The sequence below is a fragment of the Drosophila miranda genome, chromosome XL, assembly GCF_003369915.1.
Source record: "Drosophila miranda strain MSH22 chromosome XL, D.miranda_PacBio2.1, whole genome shotgun sequence".
Lineage (NCBI taxonomy): Eukaryota > Metazoa > Arthropoda > Insecta > Diptera > Drosophilidae > Drosophila > Drosophila miranda.
Window position 1 is genome coordinate 17722756 of NC_046673.1, and position 12061 is coordinate 17734816.

The 12061-nt window shown below is 44.4% G+C and overlaps 3 protein-coding genes across 4 annotated transcripts; 2 read left to right on the top strand and 1 right to left on the bottom strand.

Moving 5' to 3' along the window:
• Nucleotides 1-1083: 1083 nt before the first annotated feature.
• LOC108156376 (putative peptidyl-prolyl cis-trans isomerase dodo) lies at nucleotides 1084-2399 on the top strand. The gene is made up of 3 exons (XM_017287789.2): nucleotides 1084-1242; nucleotides 1356-1679; nucleotides 1761-2399. The coding sequence occupies exons 1-3, from the start codon at nucleotides 1185-1187 to the stop codon at nucleotides 1868-1870; spliced, it is 492 nt and encodes a 163-aa protein (XP_017143278.1). The 5' UTR covers nucleotides 1084-1184; the 3' UTR covers nucleotides 1871-2399.
• Nucleotides 2352-4861, bottom strand: LOC108156343 (protein penguin). The gene is made up of 5 exons (XM_017287745.2): nucleotides 4447-4861; nucleotides 3684-4386; nucleotides 3208-3610; nucleotides 2687-3132; nucleotides 2352-2606 (listed from the first exon to the last, which is right to left on the bottom strand). Exons 1-5 carry the CDS (start codon nucleotides 4758-4760, stop codon nucleotides 2421-2423), a joined length of 2052 nt encoding a protein of 683 aa, XP_017143234.1. The 5' UTR covers nucleotides 4761-4861; the 3' UTR covers nucleotides 2352-2420.
• An 868-nt stretch (nucleotides 4862-5729) lies between these two features.
• Nucleotides 5730-11772, top strand: LOC108156361 (ADP,ATP carrier protein). Of its 2 annotated transcripts, none has more exons than XM_017287768.2 (4): nucleotides 5730-5838; nucleotides 10309-10609; nucleotides 10695-10822; nucleotides 10894-11772. In XM_017287768.2, exons 2-4 carry the CDS (start codon nucleotides 10313-10315, stop codon nucleotides 11366-11368), a joined length of 900 nt encoding a protein of 299 aa, XP_017143257.1. In that variant the 5' UTR covers nucleotides 5730-5838; nucleotides 10309-10312; the 3' UTR covers nucleotides 11369-11772. The 2 variants fall into 2 exon arrangements, with proteins under 2 accessions (XP_017143257.1, XP_017143266.1); XM_017287777.2 differs by lacking the exon at nucleotides 5730-5838 and adding an exon at nucleotides 8290-8397.
• The last annotated feature ends 289 nt before the right edge of the window (nucleotides 11773-12061 follow it).

The window sequence follows — 12061 nt, forward strand, 5'->3', positions numbered from 1 at the left end:
TCTCATGAAATTTTCAGCCATGTGTCACGATCAGTCCCATTCAGCAGAAAGCTATTTGTGACTTATGATTTATTTATTATTTGTCTGACGCCTGACATTGACGATATGGCAATGACGGCCAATCAGTGCGATAGAGCTATCGATTATTGTGCAAACTATTGGACACATAAATAAGTGATAATGTGTCGTTTTTTGCTGGCATCTTAATTAATCCTAACATAGGCAAATATACCTCATCCAGCAACTACTGATATCACAAGCAGTACTCTTTTCCGCGATTAAACTCGTGTTGTTCACCTTTTTAAAAAGAGGGTGTTAAGAGGGTTCTGGCGCTTTCACAGGGCCTCTTTGAAAAAAAACGGCCAAACGTACACATTTCCCCTTCAGGTGTCGCTTTTGATATTTAGCGAATGTGTAGTTAGAGTGTAGTTATCATGTAAAACAGTTAGTTTTGTGGAAATTGTTGTTGACTTTTACTGTTTAAACCTTTTTTACAGCAGAAATCTTCAAAACTTATCTCGCTAGGTTCGTTTTTTCGTCGGTATTTCTGGGAGTAAGACGGTCACACTGATGCTCTCCCCTACAACGGAAAAATGAGTCGTAAATTTAAAGAGACTATAAAAAAGGGTATGGACAACAGGCAAAAACAGCAAACGCCAATTGCAATGTTCGTACGAACCGCACCTCGCGTGTGATGACAATATACCTTGAAGACAAAAAGCCGATTTCGTCTCAAGGTATATTAGGCAAGTGGGGTGGACTTTATTTCGCATGCGTTTGCATATTCTGGACCACTTTGCTTGTTGTCTATACCCTTCTTTTCCTCTCATTATGTAGGAAATTTTGACTGTTTTTTGCTTCAGCATTATATGCTTATATTATATGGGAGAGCAATGCAATAAAGATGAAAACTTAAATTTTAAGTCTTGTAGGAAATCGATTTAATAATTGGAGATAACTATGAGTTCAGGGCTGAGAGTCTTATAATATGACGGGACTTGAATAAAATTAATTCGTCAGTATATTTACGGTATATTTTCAAATTTGCGATGTGGTTTCGGTATATTTCTGAGGGTCAGACCGTATGTCATCAAAACAATTCAATCAATCCGATAGGGTGTACGCGCTGGCCGACATTTCTTCAAAAATTATCTCGAAAGTTTAACAAGCTAAACAAAATAACAATGCCTGATGCTGAACAATTGCCCGATGGCTGGGAGAAGCGCACAAGTCGCTCCACAGGTACGCAACTACAAAAAAAACTTACGCTTAACATTGTTTCCTCACAATTTCTGACGACCGGTAAAATCATTATTTTTTTGCAACAAATTCGCAACAAAAAAAATGAAACGCAGGTCTCAGCTATTATCTGAACGTGCACACCAAGGAGTCGCAGTGGGATCAGCCCACCGAGATAGCCAAAAAATCGGGCTCCAACGCCGCCGATGGACCGGCCGAGGTGCAGTGTCTCCATTTGCTGGTGAAGCACAAGGGCAGCCGTCGCCCGAGCTCGTGGCGCGAGCAGCATATCACACGCACCAAAGAGGAGGCACAGCTCCTGCTCGAGGTCTATCGCAACAAGATCGTTCAGCAGGAGACCACATTCGAGGAGCTGGCCCGCTCCTATTCCGATTGCAGTTCGGCCAAGCGTGGCGGCGATCTGGGCAAGTTTGGACGCGGTAAGTCGCAGCATCATTTTTTTCTTGCATGACATGACCCTGAAGCTCACAATTTCTAACTGCGTCATTTCCGGTATCTAGGTCAAATGCAGCCACCCTTCGAGAAGGCCGCCTTTGCCTTGAATGTAGGTCAACTCTCTGGCATTGTGGACACCGACTCGGGCCTGCACATCATACAGCGCAAATCCTAGACACCCAGCCCCCCATGAAAATTACAAAAATTATATGTATATTAAGCGGCTGCGTAAAGGCGCTCAAAAAAAAAACCACAAAAAAATGAAAAAAAAAAAAAAATTCCGCCTAAAGGCGCACCAAATGGAAGGTTAAATTTAAACGTAAAGGCGCTCCAGAAGAAGGTAACTTAGACTACGAAAAAGAGCTAAAAAAAAGTGAGATCAAAGAGTGAAAAGGAGTTCCTGAAGATGGATACATAAATGTACGAAAAGGCTTTACAGGAGGATAGATTTAACTTTGTAAAGGCTCTCCGGAAAAAGCATATAATCTATAAACTACGAAAAGGCGCTCCAGACGACGGATAAATAAAATTACGAAAAGGCGTTACAGGAAGGTGAAATGTAACTTAATAAAAAGCGTTCCCCAGCTCCCAGGTTAAATGTAAACCCCCGAAAGGCTCTGCACCACTCCGGAAGGGATAAATTATACAAACACACATGAAAATACCAACATTCATTTCAAAATAGATTATAAATGTTTAATTAATTCATCTAAAGACTAAGATTTTCATTTGCCAATGTTCAGTTTACCAGCCAATAGCTTGGCCCCCAGCGTCTTCTGGCTCTTCAGCAGCTGGCCGACCTCCTCCTCCGCCTCGATGGCCGTGCGGCAAGTGTCCAGCAGTTGGGGTCGCTCCTCCACCAGCTTCAGCAAGATAAAGCAGCCGCGATTCACCGAAAGCCAGGCCTTGAGCTGCAGGAAAAATAAAAGGAGGGAGGAAAAATATGAATTAGGGGCAAGGAGAAGCGAGAGAGACAGGTGACACCACTTACACCATCGCTGGTCAAATGTTTCAGGATCTGTTCGCCAAAGGAGCGCCCCTCCTCGACCTGTTGCTTGCCATCGTTCTTGAGGATCTTCTTGAGCACAATATGCATGCCGGCCTCTTCGATGCCCGTGACCAGCGGCTTGGCTGGCTCTTCTTTGGCCGGTTTTGGTTCCTTCTTGGCCTTTTTGGGCTTGATTATGTCGGCGTCAGCTTCCTCTTTATCAGCTTCCTCTTTCGCCGATTCCTCGTCATCTTCGTCGCTGCTCTCCTCGACTTTTGTCAGTTTCTTGCGCTGCTTTGTGGCCTCAGCAATGATGTCCTCCACATCCTGATGCCCCTTTTTCTGCTGTAGTGGCTGTGCCCCAGCGGCATCCGCTGTAATGCGCCAGTCAGGCTGAACCACAACTTGGGCGAAGGCCTCCACTGCCTTTTGATAAGATTCACCTTGGACTGAGCAAGAGACAGACGTATTTATAAGCTGGCGAAAGAGAGAGGGAGAGAGAGAGAGAGAGAGAAAGAACTTACTGTGATTCAGAATATCTGCTGTGACCAGGCCAATGTGACTGTTGGAGAGCCAAAAGGCGGCATCCTCCACAATGGCCTCGCCAATGGGCGCCTCGATCTGTTCGAATATCTCCTTGCGACGCGTCTCCTTCTCTTTCTTGCCAAAGGCCAGACCCTCCTCGATGACGCGTATGAATGTGGGATGGAAGCAGGTGGTGTCCCCAGGGGCCACCAGCCACTGGACCACCCTGCGGCCATATTGATTGCCCACCAGTTGCTTTAGATCGCCGTGCAGATGATCGTAGATGGCCTTCTTGGTGGCCTTTGTGTCGTCGAGGGCGTTCAGTAGCGAGATGAGGAATACATGACCATGCTCGTGGGTGGCTATCTTCAGCAGATGCTCCTTGATGTTCTTGATGATGGCCTGAAAAGACGACAGAACAGAAGGCGTTGATTTGATGTGTTTGCGGGGCTCCAGAAGGTCTCCGATCACTCACTCGACGATTTTTGGGCGTGGATTTGTAGAAACAAATGACGGCTGCCTCGCTGCCCTCCTTGGTGCTGAGCATGTGCGGCACAAGGGCGGCAAACGCTGTGACAGTCTCTTCCAGCTTCTCCTCCTCATCCTCGCAGGCCCGCAGGTACTCGAGCATGACGCAGTGGACCAGGGAACTGTCCACCAGATTTTTATTAGCCACATGATCCAGATTGGCCTTGACAGAGCCGAGAATGGAGGCCTTCATATTGGTGGCCTCTTTGTACGTGTCGCTCAGTGTTTTCACACTCGAATCCTTGGCCTTGCGGTACAGATCACCGTAGAACTCCTGCCGCATATGGGTACGCTGCTGACGAGTACCACCCTGGTACATAACGTCCAGCAGACCGCTGGCAATGCTGTGCCCCGCCAGGCGGACAATGTGCCCGAAGAGGCTGTCCACCAGCTTGCTTTTGGTGGCTGGGGCCCCATATTTGAGCATACGCTGGACACAAAACTGGGCGTACTTCGACTGGCACATCTCGACGGCGTAGGGCAGCAGCTTGTCGGAGATTTCGGCACGCAGCGCCGGTGTGGCATGCTTCAGCATGCACTGGAGCACACGGGCAGTGTCGTGGGCCTTGACTATCTTCGAAATGGTGTCGCCCACATTGAGGATCTTGAACATTTGCTCCACCAGCTGGTCCTTGTTCTCGGTTTTGCGGCTATTGAGAGTTTAAGACAATTAATTTGAAGCGAACACCGAGCGTGCATGAGTTGCTTACCATCGGAGCTTCTCGTAGATCTGCTTGGCCTCCTTGGTGATCTCGTAGGTGTCGCGGGTGCTCTTGCGCTTCAGCTTGAGCTCCTTTTTCTCCTGCTTGAACTTGTTCCAGTCCTGCTTCTCGGGCTGCCCACTGCACACCGGTTTGCCAGCAAATTTGTTATGACCAGCGCCTGGCTTTGCTTTTGTGTTGTCCGACTTCTTGGCGAATTTCGGTGCGGATTTGAACTTGTTGTTTGGTTTATTGTTGCCAGGTTTGAAGTTCGACTTTGGACGCGGCGGTCGGGTCTTGTCAGCTTCCTTGGAACTGACCATGTTTTCTTTTATGAGACACTTAAGCTAACTTTTAAATCAAAAAAGAATGTTTGCAGGCGCCGTTTACACGTGCTGTGTGCGCAGTGTGACCAGTCTGGTCTTTTGCTCAGTATTACCATTTTTTGAACAGCAAAGAGGGTATATTTTGACGTCGAACTTCAGTTGAAAGTATATTTACGGTATATCTATTAAATTTGCATTTATATCCTTGTTACTCATTAAAATTCAAGCAATTTATATTTGGCGAGCATATTGAGTCCAAACTGCTTTCTTCGAAACGTGTATGGTCCACTTTGATCTGTTTGTATGGACCAGCAAAATTTATGGAAAATTGAGATACAGTGTTCTACAACATGGTCGCGGCAAAATTCTGCATACCCTAGGGAAAAGGATATTATAGGATTGACGAACTGTTTGCCATCTCAGGCTCCAATGAATGCAGAAACTAGTCATCTCTGTTGCAAGGCTATTTCAACGAAATTTTGCAGTTGGTCTTCTTGGAGAGACCAAGAGTAGGTATCGTAGTCGAGATATTTAGAAAGAAAACAAATGAAATGCATGAATGGGTAAAACAAAGTGCAATCTAAGAAAAAGTCATTATTAATTAGATTGGAAAACATAATTTGAACATAAAGGAAATCTGGTATACAAATCCTTGACGGAGGACGATTAACCCTTTGTAGACCATTGTAATATATCACGGAAGATAATGAAAATTGAATCACTTAACCGCAGCTCAGGTGAAAGATGTCGTGTTTTTATTTCAAGTAAAGAGGACGGATAGGATGGATCTACGAGAAGAACTTACAAAACCCCATTATATTCCGCCATTTACCTTAAGTCGTTCACCTACTCAAACAGAGGGGGCGTAAGTGGGCTAAGTTCGTATATTTACGGTATATTTTGAAAATGAGGCGGTATATTTCGGTATATTTCTTAGGGTCAGCCGTTATAGTCACACTGACCACCACTTCACGATTTTTCGTTCAAGTGAGCACGCGGCATCGCCAAGTGGGAGTCTGATTCTGCAAAAGAAGTTTTTATTCTGTGACTTTTGTAAGAAGTTGATCAACTAAAGGTATTGTGCTATTTTCTATATTATCACATTGAAACGCTATAAACTGGCAGAAAAGAACAGAAGAGAAGTAGGGAGTGCCTGGTGTCCCAAAAGAACTCTCATACCGCCATTGATTTTTTTCACTTCACCTTGCGCTACATTTTCTAGTTATGTAATTGTGCTAATTCTTTTTTTTATTGTGTTGGTGTTGGTTCAGTTAATTTTTTACTATATATATACCATATTGAGTAAATGATGTTTGCTGCATGAAAGAAGTCTCCATGCCATTGAAAATGCCGCAAAACGGTGCTTATATAACCATAAAATAAAAATTGCAAATTTTGCGGCAGCGCTGAAAAGTTGTGAGGCCCGCCACGCTGATTCAAAGATTAAGTAAAATATGTCTTGGAATAATACGAAATTTATCTCCAGTTCAATTATCATAATTCAGAAGTATTCCAGCCACGCTGGATCATTTTTTCATACATTTGGTTTTAGTTTTTTTTTTCGCAGCCACGCTGGAACTGCCAACTTATGCAATTTCGGTGAGTTGGCAGTGCGGCGGCAAACACACACGAGCGCAAGTTCGCGGCGACCTATAGATGTGTGTGTGCCTATCGAGCCTTGTAGATAAAAATGTAATGCTTTTCAAACTAATTGAGGTGAAAATGCCCCCATATGCATATTTTATTGTCTTACAAGTGTTGGCAATTGCTTTTTCCATTGCCCTCGCTCTCAGACACACCAGAGCGGCATATGAATTCCATGTGCTAATAGCTCTATCTCGCTCACTCTTGTGCTCGCTAATGCCTTGCGCGTGCAGACTCATAAGTGTGTGTGTTTGACTGTGCTTCTGTATTTGTAAAAGAACATGTAACTGTGTGGCTTTTGTCGCTTGTAATTTCTTTCCCTTCTTCTTTGACCCGCTTTCTTCGGGAAAATAAATTGTCAAAACGTACAAAGTTCTTTTGCAAATTTTCACCGAAAAGAACCGGTTTCTCTTGGGCCTAGCTATCTTTCTCTCTCTTGTGACGTCAAGAATGTGTAATTTTAAAGTATATGAGGCCCTTTCAGTATATTCTTCTTTTTGCGCCATTTCCTTTGTGCGTTGACGCCATTTCTAAAACACATGCCGCTTAGCTGTTCATTTCGAATGTTTATTAGAAGTGGATACCATCCCACCCGTATATGCTGACACATCATCTCAATTTCTTGATAATTCTGTTATCCAATTCCCTTCAACGATTAAATTTGCAACCTCGGCTCGTTTGTGTTTAGACTGGGAGTGATATCCGAGCTCGCGTCTGAGTAAACGGAAATTTCTGCAGATCAACGCAGAAGCTGCAGCGGCAACTGATTCATACATCTGAGACTGCGTAAACTTGGCCCCTAGATACAATTCAAACTCCGTTGCACTTTACGGCGGGCAAATCGCCAAATGTACTTTTTTTGTTGCTTGTGACGGCCTCTTTTTTTATGTAATGTCTACGATAAGAGGAGGGGAGACCTTGAAAGTATTGCTGGGCCGGCTTATATAAATAACTGTATTTAGTGGTGCTGTTTATCTAATCGCTTCACGCACTTTTGTTCCGTCTGATCGAGAGAGGGAGACGGGAAACAGACAGACGATAGAAGAATGAGCGAGTGAGGGAGATGGCAAACGGCAAACAGAGAGAGTCTAGTCACATGCTACGTCGAAGCTGACGCGGGCGTCGACGCTTTCGGCTCGGCGCGTTGCCAACTGTCTCTCTGGCTTTTTTTTGGTTTTTGGTTTTGGCAAGCGTTTTTCTAAAGAAAAAGCACAAAAACCTCGAAAGGGGTAAATGAAAAACAATTGGCCATATATGTACGAACATCTGTGCATGTGCATTCGGCCAAGAAGATGGCCTAAAAAGAAAGTGCTCTTGCCACTTCCTTGGTTCCATTTAGCCCCAACATGAATGGGAGGTGCCGTTATGCAACATGGCATTGAATTCTTTATGGTGACGGAGACTGATAAGGCGGCGACAACGATCCCGTTTCCTCTCTTTTTCTTTTATATCTGTGAGAGCACACGTGCTAAAGTTGTTGCCAACTGAGCAAGGGGTGTGGGAGCACGAGCACGGCTCACTCACTCTCTGTCTCTCTCGTTGGCTGCCGTCGCTCACAAGCCAACTGTCAACTGTTGCTGCCCAAGGTGCTTGAAATAAGGTGAACCATTGCCAGAAAGCTCTCTTTCGATTGTACCCTATTTTCGGCTTCGTTTGCGTCGTTCTACACACGAGAGAGAGAGAGAAAGTAGTTGTCAGAGAGAGTGCCTCACCCTATAAAAATGTAGCTTGTTGTGGCCTCGGCTGGCAGCCCGAGTGGGAGCAAGAGCGGGCGCACCGCCTATCGCGTTGAACTTGATGGCGCTCTGCTGGCGTCGTGGGCCTCTGCTCCGCCGTGCTGGGGGCAGCAGCGCAGGCTTGCTGGCTGGCAGAGACGCACCTTGCTGTCACAAGCAATTCAGTTGCCGTCCGGTGCAGAAGACCCCTTTGATTTCGAAGGAATAAGGATTAATCATATTTTTTTTGTGCTGTGATATAAAACAAACAAATTGTACGTAAAGCAAATGCAAATGCAAAAGCAAATAGAACTGCAATTAAATAAATAATAATAATAATAATACCAATGCGAATAGCATAGCAACGAATCAAATCAAAACCAATCGAAACGCGTGTGTGCCTTTCTTTTTCTATTCTCCAACAAAGAATTTTCCCTGCGGTTACATAAACCGTTTGAAAGCTATTGTGTTCTAGTTTTTTTTTTTTTACTTGTGTCTGGTGCGCTCTTATGCAACTAACTAGAAAGGATTAACCATGGCCCAAAGCCCTTTACTAGCTAATGCTAGCCAGCTTTAGATTTGCACGTGCCAAGCAATCAGCACTCTTCTCTTTTGACCAGTTTTCCAAATTTTTCCAGCTGAAACTATTACATCACGAGTGCGCGTGTGTGCTTGGTCGGGCAAAGAGAGCCCCTCTTTGAACTTGACAGCAAAAGCTCTGCTCTTCTGCTGTGCCGTGTTCTCTCTTCGAATGTCAAAACCGATTAGATAACACAAGGCAACGCTGTTTTTACAGTTGTTTGCTGTCCCGAAGAGAGGAGGCGAAATGTCAAGAGCATGAGCGTGCTCGTGTGCTCTCTTGCATAGGTGTTACATAAGTCCATCATCTGGCTTTCGTCCACGAGACTAGACTATGCTAATTTAATTTAGCTAAAACCAAATAAAATTGCTCGCGGTCTGCCTCTCTCCCACTGCCGTCAGCTGCCTGCTCTTCCTCTTATTACACTTGAAATTCTAAATTTATCAAAGAGAAACAGAAACACAGAAGCGCTTCAATGCCAAAACTGTGCATACATATACATCTCTCTCTCTCTCTCTCTCTCTCAGCACCCTCACACCCATGAACTTTTCGTCTTATAATTATGCAATCCAAACATTGCCAAAAAAAAAACAACTGCAAAATAGAACACTACTATATACCCATCGAATTTTTATTTACAAAAAAGATATAATGTCTGCCACGTAACAGTTTTTCTCTGAAACGGAGAATCAAAGCTCTAACTGTAACTGGTTAGAGCTGGTAGCCACTGGAGAGCGAGCTTAATTGTAATTTGCATCAATTGAAACCACGTGCAACGATTGTGAATGATTCGAATAAACAGCGGTAGCACCGGGTGGCATAAACCACAACCTAACCACAACCCATCCTTGAGTCAAATCTCTGCAAAACAAGCATCATATATTTACTCGTAGCAAACCCATATCACTAATAACCCTAGTAACCATTTCAAAATGGACATCACTAACATATTTATTAATCTTAAGTCTTTAGTTTATTGCTAATTGTGTATATTTTGTATTTACTTGGTGTTTTGACATTTTTGATTCATTCGTTTACCTAAAATATTTATTGGCTTGTGGTCTAAATTTTATCTGTATGTATTATGTATCATTATCATTGATCATTTTCGCGTTTGTTGCAAGTGTTTGTTGTTTCCCAATTTTCCTTTTTTCATTGGAAATGTATATATGTATAGTGCTACACAAGTGATATCTTTATTTTCATTGGAATTGTATAATTAAACTATTGTGGTACATAAGTGATATTATTTTGTGTTAAAAAAAAAGAAAAAAAAAACGTGCATGTTCTCATCGCGCGAAAATTTGTATCAAAATGTATTTTGGCTTTTGGGATATTTTGTTGTTGTGGCTTTGGCATCTGTGTAATTGAGTGAATTGTGACAATATATAATACGCGCCATACCCACCCGCATCTCGCACGCTTACCATACCATACCGCATTATGCAACGCCTCCTGGGGAGAGGCTCCATCTGGCATATCAAGAACATACATATATCGGGCGCATGGATGAAGATACGGAAAATTGTGCCGATTCGGAGAGAGACTGAGAGTCGAACGAAACTAATGATTGCTCGCGGGCAAACTCGAAATGTGTGTATTACAGCAAAATGGGCAAGGATTTCGATGCTATTGGATTCGTCAAGGACTTCGCTGCCGGAGGCATCTCCGCAGCCGTCTCAAAGACTGCCGTCGCCCCCATCGAGCGTGTGAAGCTGCTTCTGCAGGTTCAGCACATCTCGAAACAAATCAGCCCCGATAAGCAATACAAGGGTATGGTTGATTGCTTTATCCGCATTCCAAAGGAACAGGGTTTTAGCTCGTTCTGGCGTGGTAACTTGGCCAATGTCATCAGATACTTCCCAACCCAGGCCCTGAACTTTGCCTTCAAGGACAAGTACAAGCAGGTAAGCAAGCATACGATGACCATGGAGGCGATGGAGTTGCAGTTCCTAACACCCATTCCGCCATTACGCCATTCCCCGTGCATAGGTCTTCCTGGGTGGTGTTGACAAGAACACCCAGTTCTGGCGTTACTTCATGGGTAACTTGGCCTCCGGCGGTGCTGCTGGTGCCACCTCTCTGTGCTTCGTGTACCCCTTGGACTTTGCCCGTACTCGGTAAGTGCCATATATATATGATATATATAATGGTATTTGATATTAATAAATGTTTCCGTTCCGACACACAGCTTGGCTGCTGACACTGGCAAGGGTGGCCAGCGTGAGTTCACCGGTCTGGGCAACTGCTTGACCAAGATCTTCAAGAGTGACGGCCTCGTTGGCTTGTACCGCGGCTTCGGTGTGTCCGTGCAGGGTATCATCATCTACCGTGCTGCCTACTTCGGCTTCTACGATACCGCTCGCGGTATGTTGCCCGACCCCAAGAACACCCCCATCTACATCAGCTGGGCCATCGCTCAGGCTGTGACAACCGTCGCTGGTATTGTGTCCTATCCATTCGATACCGTGCGTCGTCGCATGATGATGCAGTCTGGTCGCAAGGCCACCGAGATCATCTACAAGAACACACTGCACTGCTGGGGCACCATTGCCAAGCAGGAAGGCACTGGCGCCTTCTTCAAGGGCGCCTTCTCCAACGTTCTCAGAGGCACTGGCGGTGCTTTCGTGCTTGTGTTGTACGATGAGATCAAGAAGGTCTTGTAAATTAAATTATTAAATTATTCAACCAACAAAATACAACAAACAACAACATACAAACAAAACAACAACAACAAACAAAACACTACCAGCTAATTATATTAGATAAAGTGAACAGAGAAGAGAACAGAGTTTGATCTGCTAAACAACACCTATCCAGAACAACGGCAAGCAATAACCCTTTTCCTTCCTGACCCTCGCCACCCCCGTACCCCCGAAAATATAATTACGAAATTATATGATATAGAATAACTGGGATAATAATTGATAATTGAACGATGGCCGGAATCAATAGAACACCACCAACAACAACAACATCAGCAACAACAAAAGCAGCAGCAACAACATTGGCGGAGAAGAGGCTGGGGTACAGCACACGAGAAACGCCCGCAGCCATCTGTGTGGACTGACGAACGAATCAATTAGCGACGATATTGAATAGTATTGTGTTAAGTTTTTGGGTTAGGTTATAGTGTATCTTGTATCTTGTATCCTGTGTCCTGCATCGGTCGTGTATACGTGAATCGTGTTTGCCGACCCAGCCGCAATCTCTCCAGCCGCAAACCAGAATGTTGGCAATAGCGAGGGCGCCATACCAAGAATCGAACCGAACACCCCTAGTTGATTCTTTAGCCTCCTGCTACCCAACAACAAACAACAAACTCAACTTCGGTTGGTTTATAAAATATATAAAAATTG

What these genes read in the sequence shown, in the direction of transcription:
- LOC108156376 (XM_017287789.2), top strand. Translation starts at nt 1,185, where the DNA reads ATGCCTGATGCTGAACAATTGCCCGATGGCTGGGAGAAGCGCACAAGT. An exon ending in GCGCACAAGTCGCTCCACAG is followed by an intron (nt 1,243 to 1,355) that starts GTACGCAACTAC and finishes AATGAAACGCAG; the next exon opens with GTCTCAGCTATTATCTGAAC. An exon ending in TCTGGGCAAGTTTGGACGCG is followed by an intron (nt 1,680 to 1,760) that starts GTAAGTCGCAGC and finishes TCCGGTATCTAG; the next exon opens with GTCAAATGCAGCCACCCTTC.
- LOC108156343 (XM_017287745.2), bottom strand. Translation starts at nt 4,760, where the DNA reads ATGGTCAGTTCCAAGGAAGCTGACAAGACCCGACCGCCGCGTCCAAAG. An exon ending in AGCAGATATTCTGAATCACA is followed by an intron (nt 3,133 to 3,207) that starts GTAAGTTCTTTC and finishes TCTCTTGCTCAG; the next exon opens with TCCAAGGTGAATCTTATCAA. An exon ending in AACATTTGACCAGCGATGGT is followed by an intron (nt 2,607 to 2,686) that starts GTAAGTGGTGTC and finishes TTTTTCCTGCAG; the next exon opens with CTCAAGGCCTGGCTTTCGGT.
- LOC108156361 (XM_017287768.2), top strand. Translation starts at nt 10,313, where the DNA reads ATGGGCAAGGATTTCGATGCTATTGGATTCGTCAAGGACTTCGCTGCC. An exon ending in TCAAGGACAAGTACAAGCAG is followed by an intron (nt 10,610 to 10,694) that starts GTAAGCAAGCAT and finishes CCCCGTGCATAG; the next exon opens with GTCTTCCTGGGTGGTGTTGA. An exon ending in TTGGACTTTGCCCGTACTCG is followed by an intron (nt 10,823 to 10,893) that starts GTAAGTGCCATA and finishes TCCGACACACAG; the next exon opens with CTTGGCTGCTGACACTGGCA.